Consider the following 25,998-nt stretch of genomic DNA (forward strand, 5'->3'; position numbering starts at 1 on the left):
ATCAGGTGTAACCAGGTCTTTTAATGGTAATGTGAGCAAATTTTTAAAAACAAATCTTGGGAAGTGGGTGCTGTGTGGGCAAGGCTAGCATTTGTTGCCCATCCCTAATTGCCCTGGATGAACTGCAACCTTGAACCACTGCAGTCGATGTAGTGTTGTGCAAGTACACCCGCAGTGCTGTTGGGAAGGGAGTCTTCAATCAATGATGGTCAAGGAATGTGTGATCTACCAGGATGGTAAGTGGCTTGGAAGAGAACCTGCATGTTTGCTGTGTTCCTGTGTGACTTATCCTTTTAGTGACCGAGTTTGTGGGGTTGGAAGATGTTGGCGAGTTTCTAAGGTGCATCTTTGTAGATGAACACTGCTGCCTCTGGTACCAGTGGTAGAGGAAGTGAATATTTAAGGGGATGTACAGTTTTGATCTTGGGTGTGTTGTCTTAGATGGTGTCAAGATTCTGAGTGTTTGAGCTGCATCAACCAGATAAATTGCAAGTATTCCATCACGCTCGAATTGTTTCTTGTAGACGGTGGGCAGGCTTTGGGAGGTCAGAAGGTGGTTATTCACCACAGAATTTCCCAGTCTTTGATCTACCTTTACAGCAATGGCATTTATTTGGTTGGTCTAGTTCAGTTTCTGATCTATTGCAACCCACAGGGTGATAGAAAGTCAAGAAACCACCAAAGGGTGGTTCGATTAACTGTTGTTGGAGGTGACCATTGCCTACCACTTTTGTGCAGTGAACGTTCCTTGCCACTTACCCCAAGTCTGAATGTTGTCCAGATCTTGCTGCATGCGAGTGGACTGCTTCAGTATCTGAAGAGGCGCAGATGGTAATTGGAAACTGTTATTTTGATGTGCAATCCTCGGAACACCCCCACATCTGATTCTTTTTGGAGGAAACGTTGGATGAAGCAGCTGAAGATTGTTGGGTCTAGGCACTCTCCTGAGGACCTCCCTGCAGTGATATATCCTGGGGTTAAAACTAACGATCTCCAACAACCTCTGCTGCCCTCCTTTGTACTAGATATGACTCCTAGAGCTTTCCCCCTGATTCTCACTGCTGTGATCCTAACTGATGCTACCTCTTGACACATTAGATTCCAGACCTAAACTTGATAACTTTTTTTAGATATTGGGTAGGGCAGTTACTGAACATATTCACAGGAATACTGTAGCTTTAACAAAAGAATAAAATATACATTCGGCAGAACAAATGGACCTAGATCACTTTACAAAAAGGTTGGAAATACTACAAAAAGGTTGGAAATGCTTCAATACAAACAATACCAATAAACAAGTCAAATTACACCCCAACTGTACTTTTACAGATGCATATAAATCTGTACAGCTAACATAAATTACAATACAATACCTATCTTATACCCGTGTTCACAGTAAGTATGCAATACATGTAAACTTAAGTGGTGACCAGTGGTTGAATGCAACACACTCCCAAAACCAGATGACAGATGCCACCAAGACAGATTTTAATCAACCCCAAGACATGAACCAAGAGGTCTCACTGAAATTCTGTCTTTCTCATGAGGCTTTCCAACTTCCACGCTCAACGAACTTGCCTTGGAATCCTTCCCAAATGATGTTTTAAATCCGACATCTTCCAACATGTATCCAACTCCAGGGTTTCTATCTCTATTTCCGATGTTCCTTTCCCCGAGTCTCTACGTGCATTCAAACTTCACCTTCCATGCACAGCCTCAATATGTGCCAAACAGAACTCCAATGTACCAACCTATGATAAGGAGTCTCCAACCTTCAGCTGCCTCCTCTGATCTTGTAGCTTATCTCAAGCCCATTTTATGTTAAATCAGCTCCCTGCAGATGCGTCTCTATAAAAGATGTGTCTTTTATTCTGCTCCTTGCTTTTAACTTCACTTAACAGGAAATTGAAATAGCTCCTGTTCTTGCCCCTTAATTAGACTGTCTTCTTAGCATCTCTTTTTGTCCCACTCCCTAGTTTCAGGCCACCTTCTTTGTTTTGCCTATGTTTGGGCTAAGGCAGCAACAAAGCCTCAAACTGGTGGGCGTGGTGTTTGTTAGCAGGTTGTTGCTGAGCAAGTTATATTTGATAGCACTGTTGATGATCTCTTCCATCACTTTGCTGTTATAGAGTGTAAGCTGATGGGGTGGCAATTAGCTTGGATTTGTGGACTGGATATACCTGGGCTGTTTTCCAGAGTTTGTTAGATCAAGATTGATTCCAGAGATGAGGGGTTTGTCGTATAAGAGATTGAACAGTTTAGGCCTTCACTCTCTAGAGTTTAGAAGAATGAATGGAGATCAAATTGAGGTATATAAGATGCTTAAAGGTATGGATAAAGTAGATGTGGAGCAGATGCTTCCGCTTGTGCTAAAACGAGAGGTCATATGTCTTAGGATAAGAGTTAGCAAATTTAAATCTGAGTTGAGGAGAAACTACTTCTCCCACAGTTGGGTAGCACAGTTGTTAGCACAGTTGCTTCACAGCTCCAGGGTCTCGGGTTCGATTCCCGGCTTGGGTTTCTGTCTGTGCGGAGTCTGCACTTTCTCCCCGTGTCTGCGTGGGTTTCCTCCGGGTGCTCCGGTTTCCTCCCACAGTCCAAAGACGTGCAGGTTAGGTGGATTGGCCAAGCTAAGTTGGCCTTAGTGTCCAAAAAAAAAGGTTAGGTGGGGTTACTGTGATAGGGTGGTGGTGTGGGGTGCTCTTTCCAAGGGTCGGTGAAGACGCGATAGGCCGAATGGCCTCCTTCTGCACTGTAAATTCTATGTCTATGTGAGCTGTAACAGTATAACATGGATAAGGGCAGGGCTATTCTGGAGCATGTCTTGCTGCAGCTGGGATGTTGTCCGGGCCTTCAACTATTTCTTGATATAATATGTAGCAAATCAAACCATTGCTGCACAGCCAACTGACCCTGATTATATATTTGTGGCGTGTTGTTGTTATTAAATGTCATCATTATGATTAATTAGATTTTAAACTACGTGGTTGTTTTAAAATGTTTTAGCTTCTACCTTCAACCTATTTGTATGTCCCAATCTTTGACTTGCTCAATGAAAAAAAAATTATAAGCAATTTTATTTTCGTGGCATCCCTCAGCTGACTGCGAAAATCCTTTAATGCAGTTGGTTTCTTGGACAGATTGATGGCATCACATCTGTTGCATGCTGTGAATTCCCAGGAAAAAAACCATGCTGTAATCAGTTGCACTACCATTGCAGAGTGAGGAAGTTAAAGTTCTCGCCACAGCAATCTTTACATGTCTGGGAGGGCAAGTGCTCTTAAACTTCAGACCATCAGAGAATGTAATGCCAATACTGAAACAGAGCTGATGTATGCAGAGTTAAAGTTAATATTGAAATGCAATGCAATGGACGGATATAGGATGAAAGCATTTGTACTGGGGAAATACAGTATTAAGGATAGACTCGGTAGGTGACGTACCCAGTGATGGATAATAACCAGATGCCGAAAGAATCTGATGTGAAAAGAGACCACTGCTGCTTGCTTGTACAAGGAACATGCGCCTTGTGAACTCATTTTGCATTGCCCATGATTGTGTATACCTGAGATTGGATATTGAACGTTTGGGTTTTAAAAGAGAGATTATGAGCACAGTTCCATTACTTGGATCTTGGATGTGAGAGAGAATTTGTTCAGGTGAGGCAGATTTTTAAATGGGTCTCGGAATGGGAATATATGCTACTATTGTTTTGGCCTGTTGAAGATTAGTGAGTTTACAGGATTTTATCCTAGGATATGTTTCACTGTTGAATCTTTGACTTAACCAAAAAGGCCCATGTTGAAAAGAGTAAATTGGCTTCAGTGAAATCTACGAACTAAATTATAACATCTGATTTTAACAACTGTCTGCATAAAACATCTCAAACATTCTCGTCCCAACTCTTTTGACCAAGTTTTTGGTCACTTCTCCTAATATCTCCGTGTAATTCAGCATTTTTCTTCCACAAGCTTTGTTGAGACCCAACATGCGTACATGTGCAGCCATATTTACAAAGTGTGGCTCTTTTATCTTGACATGTACAACAAGCCATGTCCAAGGCTTTGTTTTGTTCTTGGAGGTTGACTGAGAATTGATCATCTTGACTTGAGGCACTGTATTATCAGTATCTTTGAGAATTGCCGCCATTAGCACTGTTTGTCACAGGGTCATTTCAGGTTTCCTCTGAAGATCATTGCATTCTTTCAGTTTACTGTGTCTGCACTGTCTCACTGAAGAGCTACCAAATTGGTCCGATTCTGTTCTTTTCCCCAGAGCTCTGTTGATTGCAATTACGTTCTATCCAATTTCCTTTGAAATCGACTATTGAATCTACTTTCTCCATTTCTGGCAGTTTATTCCAGATCATAACTTCCTCTGTTTATATTGGGGGGGGGGGAGAAAATTCCATTTCTCTCCTGGATATTTTGCCCATTATTCTTCCTCACTCCTCTGGTCGCCAATCCTGCTGCTATTAGCAACATCTACCAAAGCCCTTCATTTTTCAGCACCTATCAAATCTTTTTAAGGAATAAAATTCCAGTTTCTCTCCACATAACTGAATCCACCATTCTTGCTGACGTTCTGATAAAGCTGCTCTGCACCTTCCTAAAGTTCATCCTTCCTTCCTAACTTTTTGTGCCTCGAATCAGACACTATACTCTAGCTGAGGCCTAACAGTAAAGCAAAGGTTTGCCTTTCAAATTGCTTTTTGTTCCTTTTGTTTAATACGCAAGTTGGGTATTTTTCTCATTACTCATTTCCTGAGGGAGCAATTACCTTTCATAGATTGGTTGTATTTTCCATGTTCGAAATGTAATCCGTTGAAGCCATATGTTCCCTTTTTCCAAAATGATATAAATCCACTTAACAAGGAACAGTTTAACTGCTGGGCTGGTTAGTGATCACAAACACAATTATGGAAGCAAATGCTTGCTGTCCCAAGATTTTTTCATTTTAAGGCAGTTAGGCTAGTGCGTGGGGTACCTTCCCTGAGAATGGAACCACCCTCCCTCTCCCGCATGGATATAAATGAGGCTCATGGTGGCATCGGATTTATTCTAGATATGACAAATGGCATTCTGAAGTTACGCTCCAGTTACCATGATACTCCGAGCAGAATTATGGATTACTGTTAGAAGGGTGTCTTGTATCGTGTTATTCAAGTTCCTTGATTGCTTTCAGAGGAGGAAAGTGCACGAGGCCAGCAGGGAGATGAGACATCTGCAGGAACATCTACAAAGGATAAATGCCTGTCTTGGTGACTGCAAAGACAGTTTCTTGACGCACGTCATTTTGAACCCATTCAATGCTAATTATTTTCCATTATTGTTCTCTTGGCTCTTTAAGGATTGGTCCTTTTTTACACACCCTTTGACCTTATTTGCCTGTTTCTGGGTGCTTGCTCGTCCATGGCTGTTGTGAGCACATAATGCTCATTTAATTTGACTAGGAATAACAACGTGCAAAGTCTGAAACTCCAGCATATACACCCCGTTAGTCTGTGTCTATTTTTGAATCAGTATTATTAGGCTGGAATTTGTTCCTTTTTTGATTTTAATGAGATGCTCGAATTATTTCTAAATTCAGCTGTTACTGTTTACCTTAATTGAACTGTAATTCCCAGTTATGCAATTTTGCTGAACGGTATTTAATTGTGCACTTTTTTCTTTTTCCAGTAAACACGTATCTATTTATGATGCAAGCCCAAGGCATCATGATCAGAGAGAGTGTGAAAACAATGGGATCCCAAATGTATGAGCAGGTGGTTCGTGGCACATATGCCAAGATGAACGGCAGCCTTAATGGTACAGGTATTTATGCAGTAGCCATGGTAACAAATTAAAATGGAGAAACATATTCCACATTTGCAGAATAACTGGCCCTTGTTTAACATCTATAGATATTGGACACTGGAAAATGAGAATTCCTTTACAAATAGTCTTTTAGTAGTACAGAACTTGGTATTGCTGAAAAAGAGACATGTTGAAGCTTTTCATCTTGCACTCATCAGGGCATTTACAAGAATACCAAATGTACAGGGAACAACAATTCATGCTTCGAGAAGAGAGTGCCATTTGGTTGGCAAGTGGACTCTGACTGGTGGAGGTGTTGCCAATACATTTGATATTCTTGCGAATGTCCTGATGAGTGCAAGAATATATCATTATTTCAGCAATACCAAAATTCCTTGGCAACTAATGGTATTCCTATTAAAATTCAAATGATTTTATAATCTAATAATATTTTGCGTATTTAAAGTGTTTTCAATTGTTGATGGCATTTTTGCCTTGATATTTACTAGGAATGTCGTAGTTTAAATTCGAATCACTGACGTGAGCACCTAATCTAGGATGACAATTTGGTGCGATACTGGCTGAGTTCTGCATTGTTGATGGTGCCATTTTTTGGATGATATGTTAAACCTAAGCTCTGTCTTTTCATGCTGACATAAAAGATCTCCTGGCACTATTTGAAGAACTGGGGCGTCTTACACTGTCTGTTTGTCAGCCACCTGATATGAAATATTGCTATTACAAGTGGCTAGCCTGTTTCATTTCTGGACAAGTAACTGTTTTGGGGTAAAGTTTTTTTTTTTTTTTTTTTTTTTTTTTTTTTTTTTTTTTTTTTTTTTTTTTTGGTGGCAATTTTGGAGAAAGTAGTCAGGTGTAAAAGGACATTTTTCTTGTTCTGTCGAAGAGCTGAACACATTTGTGCAGTCTGCTACAGGTGCAGGGGTCATGTGCTGCAACTTGAAATACGCACTGAAGAGTGGTGAACCATAAGGCACTAATATAATATGCAGCACTTCATAGCTCGCTAGTTCCCCCGAGTATGTTGTTTTTTGTCTCCCATGCAATTTCTTGAGAGATGGAGAAAAAATAGAATAATAAGGGGGAAAATTCCCTGGAAAGTTTTTTTTTTTTCCAAATCCCTGAAGTGATCAAAGCCAGTTTAGGAGGTCACATGGCACTTGGCCTCCAAATCATGTGATCTCTGCCTCGGTCAAGAACTAGTGCGACTACCTCTTCAGAATCAGTGCTCACTATTCTCTGGGAAAAGGCTAACTGCCTAACATGCAGTCTGTAGGCTGGTGGAGTCATCATAACATTTTAAAATACTGCCTAGTAAATTTTAAGTACACTGTTTTCCAATCTAATGTGAATGCATTCCTTCCCTGTGGAAAATTTGAATCTGGGACTGAATGTTGATGTGTTTTTTCGGGTCACCATCTGTAACTCTAACAAACTACTGCTTTAATACAAATGAAGTTGCAGGACAGAATTTTATCAGTTTTGCACCCAAGTGCTGGCCCAAGGGACAAGCCAGGCGTGCAGCTCGCAGGTTACAGAGCTGGCTTTCCTTGCTAATCCAGCAGTTGGAGCAAATGAAATCTGCAGGCGTGGACTATGCCAACAAGCGTAGGGCGGGAAGCGTGGGGTTGGAAGGGAAAATGCCGGCAACTGGGAATCCTGAGAACAGGGTGCCCCCATCTCGGATTTTTTTAAAAAAAGAGCCCCCCTGCCACTTGGGAGTGCACACCAGGCGGGCTACCTTTGCCTGGTTCCACCTGTTGTAAAGCTCACTGATGTCATGTCGGCGAAGGGGAAGTTCCCAATATGGGGGCGGGGGACACACACAGTATGGTGGGGAAGCCCTTTAATGTTAATTTAATTAAATGAGGCTCTCAATCTTTCTGGGCGGGAACCTTGTCAAGTCACTGGTGGGATAATAGGATCTCACCAGTGAGATTTATGTTTATTGCATCTCACGATACTTTATGACCGCTTGTGGCGGATACGGGTGCAAAACCGTGGCCACTGTCTGGAAAGCCATATGTTGTGCTTAATCTGTTGTTTAAAGAATCAAGTTTTAAGCTGCATTTAACATTTCCATGTATTAATGGAAAAATTGTTACTTTGTGCTCAGTTTACAACCAAAAAGATAAGAGGGAGGATGTATTAAAATTGGAGGTAACTGGTCTTTGTCTTAAATATGTTTGCAGAATTTGACCACCTGGCTTAAATGCAAGTTAGCAGTGTATAAAGTCTGACATTGTACAGTATACAGATGTATACAGATGTATTGTGTCGCCAAATTACAAGTGATTATCCAGGCTTGTGTTTCTTGCAGCTTACTGTCTGGTTCGGTATGGCATTAAGCACTACTGTTTGCTTTCACAAGGGAAAGCCACTCTGTGGTGGATTAAGTTGCCGTTGTGTTTCACACTTCCTATTTCCAAGTGTTCTAAATTCAAGGTTTTGTCACTCTGAAAACCCCAATGAAGAGTTTAGCCAAGCTATCACATAGTAGAGGAGGTATAGTGCAGTGGGTGGCATCCCTGCCTTTGAACCAGAAGCTCCCGATTCGAATCCCAACACAGGACTTGATGGTCAAGCATGGTACATTTACAATACAGCCAAACAGTTTTACTGTTCAGCCTGCAAAATCCTTCCGACTTGTAAAGGCTGGCGGTAAGTGCGGGAGAGATTTCTGGTCAGTCGTGCTTGATATGGACTGATGCCCCTCAAGCTATAAGTCTCCGACAGATGTGCGACCTGTTCCAGGAATAGCTGTTATGGATATGACCTAAGCCCACTGCTAGGAGCGGGGAGAGAATTGGAATCACCTAGTAGGCAATCCAAACTTAACCTTTCTATTGATGGCATGCCTGTTCCAGCCCTCAAATCCCCACCACAAACCATTTGTTTGGGGGTGAAAGTTGTTGTTGCGGACCCCAGAACAATTGAGCGAATTGATTTACCCAGTTATGTTAATGCCAAAAGATCTGCAGGTAATGTCCTTTTAGGGAAGGAAATCTTCCATCCTCACCTGGTCTGGCCTACATGTGACTCCAGCCCCACAGCCATGTGGTTGACTCTTGTATGCCTCTGACATGGCCGAGCAAGTCACTCGGTTTGATTCACCACTGCAAAAACACAAAAAAAAGAAAAGAAACGGACTGACCACCTGACATTGACCCAGGCACCGGAAACAACAACAGCAAACCCAGCCCTGTCAACCCTGCAAAGTCCTCCTTACTAACATCTGGGGGCTTGTGCCGAAGTCGTGAGAGCTGTTTCACAAACTAGTCCAACAACAGCTTGACATAGCCGTACTCACAGAATCCAAACAGACCACAGAATCATACATTACAGACTATGATTCAGGCACCACTATCATCATTCCTGGATATGTCCTTTCTCAAAGCAGAATAGGCACAGCAGAGGTGGCGGCACAGTGGTCTATAGTCAGGAGGGAGTTGCCCTGGTAATCCTAAATATCAACTCTTTGACCACATGACATCTCCTGGTTTCAGGTTAAACATGGGCAAGAAAACTTCCTGGTTTCAGGTTAAACATGGGCAAGGTAGCCTGCTGATTACCACGTACTGGCCACCATCAGCTGATGAATCAGTACTCCATGTTGAACACCACTTGGAGGAAGCACTGAGGGTGACGAGGGTGCAGAATATGCTCTCAGTGGGGGACTTCAATGTCCATCACCAAGAGTAATACCACAGATCGAGCTGGCCAGATCTTAAAGGAAAAAGCTGCTAGACTGGGACTGCAGCAGGTGGTGAGCGAACCAACAAGAGAAAAGCATACTTGACCTCCTCACAAACCTGCCTGCTGCAGATGCACCAGTCCATGACGGTATCGGTGGAAGTGACCAATGCACAGTCCTTGTGGAGACAAAGTCCCATACCCACATTGAGGATACCCTCCCATCGTGTTGTATGGTGCTACCACTGTGTTAAATGGGATGGATAGACTTCGAACAGGTCTAGCAACTGAAGACTTGGCATCCATGAGGTGCTTTGGGCCATTAACAGCAGAATTGTACTCGACCATAATCTGCAACCCCATGGCCCAGCATATGCTTCACGGTATCATTGCCATCAAGCCAGGGAATCAACCCTGGTTCAATGAAGAGTGCAGGAGAACATGCCAAGAGCAACACCAGGCATACTGAAAAATGAGGTGTCAGAAGCTACAGCACAGGGCTAACGTGCCAATAGGTAATAGACCGAGCTAAGCGATTCCAGAACTAACACATCAGATCTAAGCTCTGCAGTCCTGCCACATCCAGCAGGGAATGGTGGTGGACAATTAAACAACTCACTGGAGGTGGAGGCTCCACAAATATCCCCATCCTCAATGATGGAGGAGCCCAGCACATAGGTGCAAATGACAAGGCGGAGGCATTCGCAACAATCTTCAGCCAGAAGCGTTGAGTGGATGATCCATCTCTGTCTCCTCCGGAGGTCCCCAGAATTGCAGATGTCAGTCTTTAGCCAATGGGATTCACTCCAGGTGATATCCAGAAATGGCTGAAGGCAATGGATACTGCACAGGATATGGGCCCTGACAATATTCCGGCAGTAGTACTGAAGACTTGTGCTCCAGAACTTGCCGTACCCCTGGCCAAGCTGTTCTAGTACAGCAACAACGCTGGCATCTACCCGGCAATGTGGAAAATTCCCCAGGTGTTTCCTGTATACCAGAAACAGGATAAATCCAACCCAGTTATCAGTCTACTCTCCATCCACAGCAAAGTGATGGAAGAAGTCATCAACAGTGCTATCAAGCGGCACCTAGTCAACGATAACCTTCTCACGGATGCTCAGTTTTGAATTCCTCCAGCATCACTCAGCTTTTGACCTCATTACAGCCTTGGTTCAAACATGGACAAGAAGAGCTGAATGCCAGAGGTGATGTGAAAGTGACTGCCCTTCACATTAAGGCAGCATTTGATCGAGTACGACATCAAGTTGTCCAAGCTAAACTGGAGTCAATGGGGATCCGGGGAAAAACTCTCTGCTGGTTAGAGTCATGCCTGGCACAAAGGAAGATGCTTGTGGTGGTTGGAGGTCAATCATCTCAGCTCCAGGACTTCAGTTCAGGGTAGTGTCCTAGGCCCAAATGTCTTCAGCTGCTTCATCAATGACCTCCCTTAGGGCGACACGGTGGTGCAGTGGTTAGCACTGCTGCCCGATGGCGCCAAGGACCCAGGTTTGATCCTGGGTCACTGTCCTTGTGGAGTTCACACATTCTCCCCGGGTGTGCATGAGTCTCGCTCCCATAACCCAAAGATGTGCAGGGTAGGTGGGTTGGCAATGCTAAATTGGCCCTTAATTGGGGGAAAAAAAAGAATTTGGCACTTTGATTTTTTAAAATTATAACTTTAATGACCTCCCTTCCATCAGGAAGGTGGCAAGTGATTAGCACTGCTGCCTCAGTGCCGGGCACCCATGTTCAATTCCGGCCTTGGGTGACTGACTGTGTGGAGTTTGCACATTCTCCCCGTGTCAGCATGGGTTTCCTCTGGGTGCTCTGGTTTCCTCCCACCAGTCCCAAGATGTGCAGGTTGGGTTGGGTGGATTGGCCACGCTAAATTGCCCCTTAGCGTCCAGGGATGTACAAGTTAGATTACAGGGATAGGGCGGGGAGTGGGCCTAGGGAGGGTGCTTTTTTTGAGAGGATCTGTGCAGACGTGATTGGCTAAATGGCGTGCTGCACTGTAGGAATTCTATTCTATGATCATAAGGTCAGAAGTGGGGTTGTTCGCAGCGGATGACTGCACAATCTTCAGAACCATTTGCGTCTTCTCAGATAATGAAGCAGTCCATGTCCAAGATCAGGACAATATCCAGGCTTGGGCTGACAAGTGGCAAGTTGCATTCACACCAGGCAATGACCATCTCCAACAAGAGAGGATCTAATCATTTCCCCATGCCATTCAATTACCTTCACTGAATTCACCACAATCAACATCCTGGGTGTTACCATTGATCAGAATCTGAACTGGAATAATCCGATTAATACTGTGGCTACCAGAGCAGGTCAAAGGCTACAAAGTAACTCAACTCCTGACACCCCCCCCCCCCCCCCCCCCCCATGTACAAGGCACAAGTCAGAAATGTAATGGAATACTCTCTACTTGCCTGGATGAGTCCAGCTCCAACAACACTTCAGAAGCTCGACTCCACAAAGCAACCCACTTGATTGCTCCTCCTTCCACAAACATTCAAACCCTCCATCACCGACCAACAGTGGCAGCCTTGTGTACCATCTACAAGATGCACTTCAGTAACCCACCAAGGCTCCTCCAACAGCACCTTCCAAACCCGTGACTGTGACCATCTAGAATGACAAGAGAAGCAGATACCTGGGAACACCACCACCTGGAAGTTCCCTCCAAGTCACTTAACACCCTGACTTCGAAATGTATCACTGTTCCTTCACTCGCAAAATCCTGGAACTCCCTCCCTAACAGCACCCTAATACCTCAGGGACTGCAGTGATTCAAGAAGGCAGCCCACCACCTTATGAAGGGCAATTAGGGATGTGAAATAAATGTTGGCCTAATCAGCGGCACCTACTTCCTATAATTAACTTTTTTTTTAAAAAATTGGGGTTGCAGGGGTGTGATAGGGCGGGGAGTAGGTCTAGGTAGAGTGCTCTTTCAGAAGGTCGGTGCACTTATTGGACCGATTGGCAGCCTCCTGGACTGTAGGAATTCTATGGTTTTATTCTATATCAAAGGTCAAAGATAACCAGGACCAAACAAGAACATGTCTTTTTCCATTCCTGTTTCAATATTGTTCCTACCTAGAAGTGCTTTAATCTATGAATGCTCTAGAAATTGGTAATCCTCCTAATTCCATCATTAAGATGAACTGGAAATCCTTCATGTTCTCAGCTAGAATGGATCAGTTTCCCATTTGATTCCATGGTATCGTGAACTGACTGTATACTATGATCAGATGGTTTTGCTTCATTTAGCGAAGGGATTTCTTGTGGCCCAATACACTGCATTCCATTGTGAAAATCTTAATTTCACTGAATAAGAAACCATTTGATGAATTATTAGTATCTCTACGGATTGGAATTCTGTCTATGTTCAGCCTTGCCAATTGTAAAGTGTTCGGTTTGCATTAAGTTGGAACATCTGAACTGTCAGTTCTAGCATCTAATTAATTAGCAGAAACTCAAAACAGTCTTTCGAAATCCAATTCACAGAATCACAAAATTGTTGTGCCACAGAAGGAGGCCATTTGGCCCATCTTGTCTGCACCGGCTCTCTAAACAAGCTCACGACTCAGTGCCATTCCCCTGTCTTTTTCTCAAGAACACCAGCCCCAGCAAGGCCCAGATGTGGACCGTCCCAACTTTCCCGAGTACTGGTGTTAGTGCCCCACAAACTGGAATCCACTTTCCTCCCACTCCAGTCTTTGAGCGACGTATTCAGCTCTGTAATCTAATTTTTCCTATGCCGATTTGCACGTGGCTCAGATAATAAGCTCAGGCTCGGAGATTATGACCTTTGAGGCTTTGCTTCTTAATTGGATACCTAGGTCCTCGTACTGATTTACATAGGCAACACAAAGAAGGTTGTTCAATGTGGTTACCTTCGTGGACCACAACTGGATCCTCCCCTTCACTAAGTGCCCCTTCAATCCCGTCTGAAGCCCTGAACCTTGGCACTGGGCTGGCAACAGTCGTTTGGACTTGCAATCTTTGCAGGGAATGGTGTCAATCCCTCTGACTGTTCTATCACCTACTGACTGTACTGTCCTGACTACCACTCCTTATCGCTCCCCTCACTTGACTAGCCTCCTGTATCATGGTCAGTTGCCTCATCCACCCTGCAGCCCCATCTTTCATCCAAACAAATACTCCTATCCTCCCATTAATATTTGCCTCACTTTCAGTCTCTCATACCTCTCCCTGACCACTGGTCAAATCAGAAGAGCCTGTCCTAAGTGGTGTAACTGCCTCCTGGTGCAACGAATACAGGTAACTTTCCCCTCCCTGATGTGTCGCAGTGTCTATTGTTCAGCCTCTGGCTCATGAACTCTGAGCTGAAGCTGCTCAAGTTTCAGCCGTTTACTGCAGACATATTTGCCCTGGATCAAATTGGCATTCAGGTGCCCCTACTTGCTGCAGCTGTGACATATCACATGTCTTGCCATCCTTAATGTGTTCTAATTAACCATTGAATTATTTTATTCAATTATAGATTTTATTTTTGCTTTTTTATCAACCTTGCCACCAACTGCCAGACTATTTTGAACCTTTTGAACCTCCGCCACGTTATTCACCAAATAACTAGCTTCTTCTCCTGTAGCAGAGCAAGACCCCTTCCTCAACACTTGAGAAAGTTCGAAAGCAAAAGAGCATCTATGTTTAAATTACCCAACTTTCAGCACACTATATGTCTCACTTCTTCAAGTAAATCTTGCATAAAATACTACCTCCCTCCTCCTTTTTATTGTTCAGAAACAAATTTGACCAATAATTTTTAAATAGCAATTCTTGTCATTTGAAGCCTATGAAAGGAAATTCCAGCCCTGAATATTTTGTGTATTTGCTGAGCTATTTTGGCTCATATTGCTAATTGCAATTATATTTGCATTAGTTAACTGATGTTCTGATATCCACCATAAGACATAGGAGCGGAAGTAAGACCATTCGGCCCATCGAGTCCACTCCGCCATTCAATCATGGCTGATTTCAACTCCATTTACCCGCTCTCTCCATAGCCCTTAATTCCTCGAGAAATCAAGAATTTATCAACTTCTGTCTTAAAGACACTCAATGTCCCGGCCTCCACCGCCCTCTGTGGCAATGAATTCCACAGACCCACCACTCTCTGGCTGAAGAAATTTCTCCTCATCTCTGTTCTAAAGTGACTCCCTTTTATTCTAAGGCTGTGCCCCCGGGTCCTAGTCTCCCCTGCTAATGGAAACAACTTCCCTACGTCCACCCTATCTAAGCCATTCATTATCTTGTAAGTTTCTATTAGATCTCCCCTCAACCTCCTAAACTCCAATGAATATAATCCCAGGATCCTCAAACGTTCATCGTATGTTAGGCATACCATTCCTGGGATCATCCGTGTGAATCTCCGCTGGACCCGCTCCAGTGCCAGTATGTCCTTCCTGAGGTGTGGGGCCCAAAATTGCTCACAGTATTCTAAATGGGGCCTAACTAATGCTTTATAAAGCTTCAGAAGTACATCCCTGCTTTCATATTCCAAGCCTCTTGAGATGAATGACAACATTGCATTTGCTTTCTTAATTACGGACTCAACCTGCAAGTTTACCTTTAGAGAATCCTGGACTAGGACTCCCAAGTCCCTTTGCACTTCAGCATTATGAATTTTGTCACCGTTTAGAAAATAGTCCATCTTTTCCAAAGGGAATTGGTTATGTTGTGCATTACGTTCATTAAGCAAATGATCACAACGGAGCGCTTGTTAATCCCTTGAGTAAACACCTGCAGATATATGGATATACTGCTTCTGAATCCTAAAGCAAAGGTGCAGTTGAGATAGTCAACAGTGGATTTCATTAAAAGTAAATTACTGCAGATGCTGGAATCTGAAACAAGAACAAAAAATGCTGGACAATCTCAGCAGGTCTGACCACATCTGTGGAGAGAGAACGGAGTCAACTTTTTGAGTCAGGAAGACTCTTTGCCAAAGCTAGAGAGAACTGGAAATGGGATGAGATTTATACTGTTGTGGGGGATGTGAGGGTCATGGAGCAGTGGGACTGGAAAAGAGGGCCAGCGATAGGTGGAGACTGACAAAGATGTCATGGACAAAAAGACAAAGGAAATGGAAATTTGGTGGTGGTAATGATCCAGAAAGGTGCTGATAGTGGTACATTAAGCGATCAGAATGTGTTGATGGCAGAGCAGGGGTAAGCAGTGTGTCAAAGGACAACCAGGAACAGGCAACAGATGGTCCGGGATGGGTGGGGGGAGGGGAGATAATGTTGAGGGAAAAACAGATTGATGGAAGAAATAAAAATAAATTAATGGAAATAAAAATGGGGTGAAGATGGAGGAGAGAGTTCACAGTCTGAAGTTATTGAACTGGGTGTTAAATCCTGAAGGCTGTAACATGCCTAATTGGAAGATTCGGTGCTGTTTCTCCAGTTTGTGTTGGGCTTCACTGGAACATTGAAGCCAAAATGCGAAAAGTTACAGGAGAAATTGTTCACCGAGAACACCAGATGGAGGAGAGTGGTGGTGGGTGTGGATTGTTCGGGCCTCTGTTCGAGATGAAGTGGAGAGCCCTCAGACCATCCTAGTGGGGAATGGAGGTATAAAGAAATTGGTCATCCATGGTAAACAGGGCAGTTAGGGCCGGTGAGCTAGAAGTTGTTATGATGTGGGGCACCAGAGGAATCACCGATGTAGGTAGGAAGGGACTGAACAAGAGGAGAGACCATGGTGTCAAGATAGGTGTCAAGATGGGAAGAAATGGGTTCAGTGGCCAGGAGCAGGCTGACATGATGGGCCCACTGGGACAGTCCTGTTTGTGGATTTTGCGGAGGAGGTAGAAGTGAACTGTCAGTTGGGAGACCAGTTGGAAGCTGTGGAGGGAATATCTCCAGAGGAGTTGGCGACAGTCCTGGAAAATATGGCTTGATGCTAGGTGGTGGAGTCATGGGCTAGGGGGAGGTAGGAGGAAAGTCTGAGTTGTTGTGAGGTAGAGGTCAGTTTGCCAGACAACAGCAGTCCCACTCTTTGTCGGCATGCTTGATGACAAAGTCAAGGATATCACAACATCAATGGATTTAGTCTCGTGATTAGTTAATTTTCTTGCGGAGCAGAAATCGTATCTTGATTGTCTTTTTCCATTTACTGTACCTGTACCCCTTGGAAGCATTATTCAAATCCAGGAGGTAAAACCTTGAAGGTATCCTTGGGCAGCATGGCAGCACAAGTGGATAGCACTGTGGCTTCACAGCGCCAGGATCCCAGGTTCGATTCCCCGCTGGGTCATTGTCTGTGCGCAGTCTGCACGTTCTCCCCGTGTCTGCGTGGGTTTCCTCCGGGTGCTCCGGTTTCCTCCCACAGTCCAAAGACGTGCAGGTTAGGTGGATTGGTCATGATAAATTGCCCTTCGTGACCAAAGTGGTTCGGAGGGGTTATTGGGTTACGGGGATAGGGTGGAAGTGAGGGCTTAAGTGGGTCGGTGCAGACTCGATGGGCTGAATGGCCTCCTTCTGCACTGTATGTTCTATGTTCTATTCTTGTGATGTGTGCATGCATCTAATATTGCACAATTGGTGAATGTATTCTTCATCAGGCCCAACAGGAGGAAGTTTACATGATCTGTCAAGAAAGGAACTATGATCCTCTTGTTAGGACTTCAGGCTAAAAGTCTCGTGAGATGGAACTGTGCTTTGGTTCCACTATGAAGGAGTTGCATCCTTTTATGGTAACCAGTTCAGGGGGTTATTAGAAAGCATGCTTAAGCACAAATGAAGGTTAATATTAGCGCACCAAATTTCCTCTGATTCTGCTCCTATTCTATATCTCTCTCTCTCTCCTTCAGAATCATGTCTTTTTCAAAAATATATATTTATTAAAGTTTTTTAACACCATTTTTCTCCCTTACAAACAATAACCCCCCCCTCGTAACGAAACAAAAAAAAAGGGAAATCGTGCAGAGCAAGATATATACATGGCAAAATGATATATTTACACAGCTTTGTACACTGGCCCTCACCCGTACGTGCCAGTTTCCCCAACCCTTCATGTTATCTCTTGCTCATCCACCCTCCCAGGCAGTCGTCCCCCCCCCCCCACTTTCCCCGCCCCCCCCTCTCCCAGGACGTGCCCCCCCCCCCCCCCCCCCCCCCCCAAGGTTGCTGCTGCTGCTGACCGACCTTCCTCTAACGCTCCGCGAGATAGTCTAGGAACGGTTGCCACCGCCTGTAGAACCCCTGCGCAGACCCTCTCAAGGCGAACTTAATCCTCTCCAAATTTATGAACCCAGTCATATCATTTATCCAGGCCTCCAGGCTGGGGGGCTTCGCCTCCTTCCACATTAGCAAGATCCTTCGCCGGGCTACTAGGGACGCAAAGGCCAGAATGCCGGCCTCTTTCGCCTCCTGCACTCCCGGTTCGTCCACTACTCCAAATATTGCTAGCCCCCAGCTTGGCTTGACCCGGACTTTCACTACCTGAGATATTGCTCCCGCCACTCCTCTCCAGAACCCCTCCAGTGCCGGGCATGACCAAAACATATGGACCTGGTTCGCCGGGCTCCCTGAGCACCTTCCACATCTATCCTCTACCCCAAAGAACCTACTCAACCTCGCCCCCGTCAAGTGCGCTTTGTGGACCACCTTAAATTGTATCAGGCTGAGCCTGGCACACGAGGAGGAGGAATTAACCCTACCTAATCAGCCTGTGGTGTTGGGTGCTCTGATGTACAGATGAGCCAACACGGTTGTATTTGGTACAACGCTGTTTTATTCTAACATGCTATTTACAGTTCTGTCTTGATACTCTGCACGTGGTGATTCCCTGAGTGTGTTGTTAATCAGGTCCTGTCCTTGTCCTGGTCTCTAGATGGACTGGCCACCAGGTGTCATGTTTCTTCTCTTATACTGTCTCTGTCCTTGTCTGTGTTTGGCTGTCGTGTTGTGTGTGCTGATTTTTCTGTTGGTCTGTCTATCATGATGTGTGTGTTTGAATATCATGACATCCCCCCTTTTTTTTTTACAAGATTATGTGCCTACATGGTTATAAATATGAATGTGTCCTGAGTGCAGCTAAAAGTGTGTGCGCGTGATATTTACAGCATGTACATGTGGCGTAACTATATACATGGGGCGATGTCGGGTGTGTCATGCTAACGAGGTTGTACCATAACAAAACAAGAAGAAAAAACTTTGAAGTGTGGTCCGGTCAAACGAGATCTGTAATGATAAAACAGCAACATGTTACAATACAATAGTTTCTAAACTTTAATGTGTGAACAGTCTCATAAGTCCAATCTAGTAGGTGTGCGATGAATTCGGGTTGACCGCCTCAAGGGTGGGTCGAGAAACACCGGCTGAGGTGCAAGCCTGGCCACGGGTGGCGATGGAAGGGGCATGGTCGGTGGCAGCTCCACGAAGTCACTCTTGGGAACCAGTGGAGGACCCGGCGTGTGTGTACGGTTCCGTTGCGAGCGTGGAAGGCGGCGAAGGGCTCGCCGATTGCGCCTACGCACGGATCCATCCGGCATGCATACTAGGAACGAGCGGGGAGCTACGCGTCGGAGAACTTCGGCAGGTGCTGACCAGCCACCATTTGGTAGATGAATGCGGACTTTATCCCCAGAGGCCAGGGGGGGAAGATCAGTTGCCCTTGTATCGTACGAGCTCTTCTGGCGATCACGCTGCAGTTGCATCTTGTGCAGTACCGTAGCATAGTCCGTTGTTGGTGCCAGGATGGAAGGCACAGTTATTCTGAGGGTGCGACCCATCAGCAGCTGTGCTGGCGAGAGACCTGTGGCTAGCGGGGCCGATCGATAGGCCAGCAGGGCAAGGTGAAAGTCTGATCCGGCAGCAGCAGCCTTGCAGAGGAGCCGCTTGGCAATGTGAACGCCCTTCTCCGCCTTTCCATTTGACTGGGGATGCAGAGGGCTGGACGTCACGTGTGTGAAGCCATATGAGGTGGCAAAGGACGACCATTCATGGCTGGCAAAACGGGGCCCATTGTCCGACATGACAGTCATCGGAATGCCGTGGCGAGCAAAGGTGTCCTTGCAGGCCCTGATGACAGCAGATGACGTCAGATCGTGTAGGCGCATGACTTCTGGGTAATTGGAGAAGTAGTCTATGATGATGACATAGTCCATGCCAAGCGCGTGAAATAGGTCGACACCCACCTTCGCCCAGGGGGACGTCACCAGCTCATGGGGCAGAAGCGTCTCAGGAGGTTGCGCCGGCTGAAACCTCTGGCAGGTTGTGCAGTTGAGCACCATGTTGGCAATATCGTCACTGATGCCCGGCCAATATACCGCCTCTCGGGCCCTCCGTCTGCACTTCTCGACCCCCAAGTGGCCTTCGTGTATTTGATTGAGAACCATTTGGCGCATACTGTGCGGAATGACGATCCTGTCTAGCTTCAGAAGGATCCCATCAATGGTGGTTAGGTCATCCCGTACATTATAGAACTGCGGGCACTGCCCTTTGAGCCAACCTTCCGTCATGTGGCGCATCACTCGCTGTAGAAGGGGGTCGGCCGCTGTCTCTGTGCGTATGCGGGCCAGACTGGAGTCGTTAGCCGGCAGATTTGCCGCTGTCAAGGCCACTTGTGCCTCAACTTGACATACGAACCCCTCCGCATCTGGTGGTGTACTCACTGCTCGGGATAGGGTATCCGCCATGATGAGGTCCTTCCCTGGGGTGTAGACCAGTTGGAAGTCGTACCTCCTGAGTTTAAGTAGGATGCGCTGGAGGCGAGGGGTCATGTCGTTCAGGTCCTTGTTTATTATGTTGACCAGGGGGCGGTGGTCAGTTTCGACTGAATCGTGGCAGACCATATACATAATCGTGGAACTTGTCCAAACCAGTTAGCAAGCCCAGGCATTCTTTTTCAATTTGCGCGTAGCGCTGTTCTGTAGGGGTCATGGCCCGTGATGCATAGGCAACCGGGGCCCATGACGACGTGTCATCTCGCTGCAGGAGCACTGCTCCAATACCGGATTGGCTGGCATCAGTTGAGATTTTGGTGGGACGAGATGTGTCGAAGAACGCCAACACTGGTGCCGTGGCTAGTTTGTGTTTGAGCTTCTCTCATTCCAGCTGGTGTGTATGTTGCCACTGGAACTCTGTAGATTTTTTTACGAGATGGCGCAGAGCCGTTGTGTGGGAAGCAAGGTTGGGAATGAATTTCCCGAGGAAGTTGACCATGCCCAGGAATCGTAGTACAGCTTTCTTGTCGGCCGGCCGCGGCATGGCTGTGACGGCGCTTACCTTGTCTGCATCGGGACGGACCCCTGATCGGGAGATGTGGTCCCCCAGGAACTTCAATTCGGTCTGGCCAAAGGCACACTTGGCTCGGTTGAGGCGCAGGCCATTTTCCCGTATGCGGGCAAAAACGCATTGGAGACGATGTATATGCTCCTGCGGTGTGGTGGACCAGATGATGACATCGTCCACATATACGCGCACCCCTTCGATGCCTTCCATCATCTGCTCCATGATTCTGTGGAAGACCTCGGATGCCGAGATGATGCCAAATGGCATCCGGTTGTAGCAGAATCTGCCGAAAGGGTTGTTAAAGGTGCATAACTTTCGGCTGGACGGGTCCAGTTGGATCTGCCAAAATCCTTTGGAAGCATCCAGTTTGGTGAATATTTTGGCTTGGGCCATTTCACTGGTGATTTCCTCCTGTTTAGGTATGGGATAATGTTCCCGCATAATGTTATTATTTAGGTCTTTAGGGTCTATACAGATGCGGAGCTCGCCAGAGGGCTTCTTGACACACACCATGGAGCTGACCCATGGCGTGGGCTCCGTGACCCTGGATAGGACCCCTTGGTCCTGGAGATGCTGCAGCTGCAACTTGAGGCGGTCTTTAAGTGGCGCAGGAACCCTGCGAGGTGCATGAACGACCGGGATGGCGTCTGGTTTGAGGCGAATTTTGTATGTGTATGGCAGTGTTCCCATGCCTTCAAATGCCTCCTGGTTGTGAGCGAGGAGCGATTGGAGATTTGCGGTGAACTCAGCATCCGGGAAGTCAGATGTGTCGTCTGGAGAGAGAGGCATAATTCGCTGTACAAGGTGGGGAACCTTGCATGCTTGTGCGCCCAGCAAGGAATCCTTCGATGAGCCAACAATTTCAAACGAGAGTGTGGCCGTGTGCGTTTTGTGTGTCACCTGGAGCTGGCAAGATCCCATGGCCGGGATAACGTTCCCGTTGTAGTCGACCATCTTGCACCGGGATGGCTGGATAGGTGGTTTGACCTTCATGGCATGGAATGCTGAATATGCTATGAGGTTGGCGGATGCGCCAGTGTCCAGGCGGAAAGTGATCTGCGATCGGTTGACCGTCAGGGTGGCACTCCATTCATCGGCCGGATTGATGGTGTTGACCCTGTTCACATCAATGACCGCAACCCGGAAGGCATCTTGGTCATCTGTGTCATCGGGCTGGATGTCCTGATGTGCGGGCTGGACGGTCCTTGCGTGTCTGCGAGGTTGTTGGAGATGTGTAGGATCCATCGGTTGAACCGCTCGACAGTAGGCAGCGTAGTGGCCCATCTTGCTACAGCGTAGGCATTGTCGGTTTTTTGCAGGACATTGCCCTTTTAAATGTGCAGCTCCACAGTTGCCGCATGTCATGACGTCACGGCTTTCGTTACGCCGCTGCGCATGCGCAGTTCGGTCTTGCATCGGGCGGGCCTGCGCAGTGCGTCCCTCGATGTTGCCGTTGGTTTTGGCGCGCACAAATGTAGGAGACCTCAAAGCGCGCAAAACGGCCGCCCTCGTCCGGGCCGCGGGCCGGGAGATACTCGATTGCCTGGATGCGTTCGGCCTCGTGGGCGGCCTGGCTTGCCGATTCGATCGCTAGGGACCCCCTCCGTGCCGATTCGGTCGCCTGAAATTGGGCAAGCAGCTGGTCGCATTTTCATGGAGGACACAGGCTTCCACCGCAGATGCTAAGGTCAGGCCTTTAATTTTAAGAAGCTGCTGGCGTAGGCCACTGGAGGCAACGCCAAAAACGATCTGGTCCCGGATCATGGACTCTGAGGTGTTGCCGTAACCGCAGGACTGCGCGAGTATGTAGAGGTGCGTCAGAAAGGGTTGAAAGAGTTCATCCTTACCTTGCAGGCGTTACTGAAAGCTTTCATTTACCTCAACGTTGAAGTGCTGGTCGAGCTTGAGGAGGACCGTGTCATACTTGGATTGGTTCTCGCCTTCCGTGAACACCAATGAGTTGTGTACGTCGATGGCGTGCTGACCTGCGGTAGTGAGGAGCATCGCAATCTTTGTCTCGTCCGAGGCACCCTGTTTTTCGTTGGCTCACATGTACAGTTCAAATCTCTGCTTGAAGAGCTTCCAATTGGTGCCCAGGTTCCCAGCGACTTGCAACGGCTGCGGTTTGTTGGTGATGTCCATGGCTCAGGATGGCAGCTTTGCCGGCAGGTATCGATCCACTCACTAGGTACCATGTGGTGTTGGGTGCTCTGATGTACAGATGAGCCAACACGGTTGTATTTGGTACAACGCTGTTTTATTCTAACATGCTATTTACAGTTCTGTCTTGATACTCTGCACGTGGTGACTCCCTGAGTGTGTTGTTAATCAGGTCCTGTCCTTGTCCTGGTCTCTAGATGGACTGGCCACCAGGTGTCGTGTTTCTTCTCTTATACTGTCTCTGTCCTTGTCTGTGATTGGCTGTCGTGTTGTGTGTGCTGATTTGTCTGTTGGTCTGTCTATCATGATGTGTGTGTTTGAATATCATGACACAGCCCACAGACCTTCTTCTATCTCCTCCTCCCATTTACCCTTCAACTCTTCTACCAGCGCTTCCCCCTCTTCTTTCAACTCCTGGTGTATTTCCGACACCTTTCCCTCCCTGACTCCACTGGCCCCAGATCCTTAGCGTTGCCGCCACCACCGGGCTCGTGGTATACTTTGTCGGCGAGAGCGGCAGCGACTTCAGAATCATGTTGGTGTGTTCTGTCTTTGCAGAAGCGTCACATTGGTTAAAATAAAACAATGACTCCTGTACCATGTAAGCATGCAAAACGGAGCATTAGTTGAATGGAAATTTAATATAACAAGTAGGAGGACGTGTTCTTTCCATGAGGAGGTTGATGCTTGCAATCTAACAGTGAGGGACAGTGACTCCACACGAGAGAAAATAACAGTTGTATAAATGATCATTCTAGCAGAAATATATTGCAGCTCACTATTTTATGGACCGGATAATTGCTGGGTTGCAGCCTGCCTATGTACTTATTTTGTTTAGTTAGGCCTTATTCCACTCCTAGTTGGGGCTATTTTACATGAATGAACCCAACACCTCCATAGGTCAGAAAAATACATTTCTCCTTTTGTTGTTCTGAATGGCATCACGGAATTGTTTGAAGATGTATTTTACCTCCCAGCAAATTAGATTCCATTATGTAGTTGCATAGTGTACCTTGTCTTGCCTTATTATGTATTTTCTTTTCATGTACTTAATGATCTGTTGAGCTGCTCACAAAAAAGACTTTTCACTGCACCTACGGTACACGTGACAATAAACAAAATCCAATCCAATGATTTTCACTTGGGCATTTGCGACCTTTTGGATTGTTGGTTTGTGACATTTTCAAACTAGAGCGAGTCCCTTGCTCTGTTTATTGTATTCATTCAGTCTTGTTGGATACCACCAAGGGGCAACTTGGTCAAGCTCTGATGGTGGGTCATCGGATTATTTTGCTGCTTGATTTGAATAGGTAACCAGTTGAACAAAAGCAGAGGGAATTGTTCAAAGGGTTCCTAATTTAAAGAGGCTAGTCTTTTTTAAAAAAGATCATGGGTGGGATTCTCTGACCTGCCAGCCCCGTTTTCCGGCGCGTCTGGGACCTCTGCACTGTGAAGCAGCAGTGCTAGCTACCGTGCTGCCCCGGCAGGAAGTTAATATGTGCATAAAGTAGGGAAACACTATTTGCTCACAGTAAATATTTGCACAAATATAGTCGGTAGATAATAAGACTGTGTACATACCCCTAAAGTCTAATGGATTGCAATATCTTGCTTTTGTGAAATTAGAGAACTTTTGAATGGCAAGTAAAATGTTTTGTATTTGACATAACACTGGTACTTGTGTGGAATCCTGATATTAACGTATGTGTTGCAGTTTTACTTGTGACATGCCTAAAGTTCTGAAGTTTACTGGGCTCTGCACTTTCTTTTCAGATTATCCGGATGATTTAAATCACAGTGAATCCTATCTACAAACCACTACATTTCTTCCTGAAGATTTTACCTACCAAGCAAACACCATGTGTCCTGAAAGACTTCCTTCTATGAGTGAGTATTTGAACAAGTCAGGTTAGTGTAAATCTACTGAAAGGTGTCCAATAACCTAAGTAAGAATTATTTTATCCATTCCAAAACAGTTGGACTTTTCTCTAGTACAGAAGTACCACAATATTTGAGCATGGATTCCCAAGCACCTATGTTATGGGCCAGGGTTTAGAGAACCCCAAAGTGTATCATGGAGTTCACCTGACCCACAACTTTTAATAGATTGTGGTATGGGGAGCACACGGCCCACTCTACAGGTGTGGTACAGCAGAAATGGAAAAGTATTTTTTAAAGCAAAACAATGTTTATTCTATGAACTCAAGTTAACCTTTTTAAAACATACAGTGAACGTCTTAGCAACCATTAATTCAAATACAACCCCCAAAGACTACAACACTAAGTAAACCTTTAAGCTTTCCTTTTTAACATCCATACAACTTAAAAACAAAACCTTTATCAGAAGCACATCCGGTTAAAGTCACAATGAAAATGAAAATCGCTTATTGTCACAAGTAGGCTTCAAATGAAGTTACTGTGAAAAGCCCCTAGTCGCCACATTCCGGTGCCTGGTCGGGGAGGCTGTTCCGGGCTGTTACCACTGAAAACATTTATAATTCTGAATTCACCAAATGATCAAGAGATAGTCTTTTGATGGCAGAGAGAACAGCAGTACAGCTGCTTGGTCTGGCTTCAGCTCCAACACTGAAAACGAAACTAAAACACAGCCTGCAGCAAACAGCCTAAAATGAAAGTAAACAGCTGACAGACAGCCCAGCTCGACCCACTCTCTGACATCACTACAGTAGTAAACACCTATTTCTTAAAGATACTCTCAAATGAGACTTAATAGAATAGAATCCATGGAAATATATGAATTGATCACTATTGGATGTAATGTAAGATTAAACCCAAAAGACAAACCGTTCATTACATTGTATTTGTAAAGGAAGATATATTTTTATTTTTTAAGATCGGATTCCCCTTTAAGCAGATAAATTAATGTTTCACCTCGTATAGTATAAATCTATGCAGAAGAGGAAGGGGTCTAATTGTGGCTTCCAGTCGTCTTAAAGCAGCAATGGGATGCTGTGGTAGGCCTAAGCACACCTAGAGTAAGGTAGAGGGATCGTGTGGGAGAAGGAAATTGTACAACAAATGTACAAACAGTGCAT

General features: G+C 45.7%; 1 protein-coding gene across 2 annotated transcripts in view; it reads left to right on the forward strand.

The window, feature by feature from the left end:
* The window catches only part of LOC140428369 (beta-1,4-galactosyltransferase 5-like), a 116,463-nt gene that overhangs the window by 62,449 nt on the left and 28,016 nt on the right, over positions 1–25,998 (forward strand). Inside the window, exons 2-3 of one of the 2 annotated variants that reach the window (XM_072514758.1) lie at positions 5,679–5,813; positions 24,716–24,829. In XM_072514758.1, coding sequence (XP_072370859.1) covers positions 5,679–5,813; positions 24,716–24,829 — 249 coding nt within the window. The remainder of the gene's footprint in view (positions 1–5,678; positions 5,814–24,715; positions 24,830–25,998) is intronic. The other variant, XM_072514759.1, reaches the window with a different exon arrangement.

Source organism: Scyliorhinus torazame, chromosome 8 (assembly GCF_047496885.1).
Source record: "Scyliorhinus torazame isolate Kashiwa2021f chromosome 8, sScyTor2.1, whole genome shotgun sequence".
Taxonomy (NCBI): Eukaryota; Metazoa; Chordata; class Chondrichthyes; order Carcharhiniformes; family Scyliorhinidae; genus Scyliorhinus; species Scyliorhinus torazame.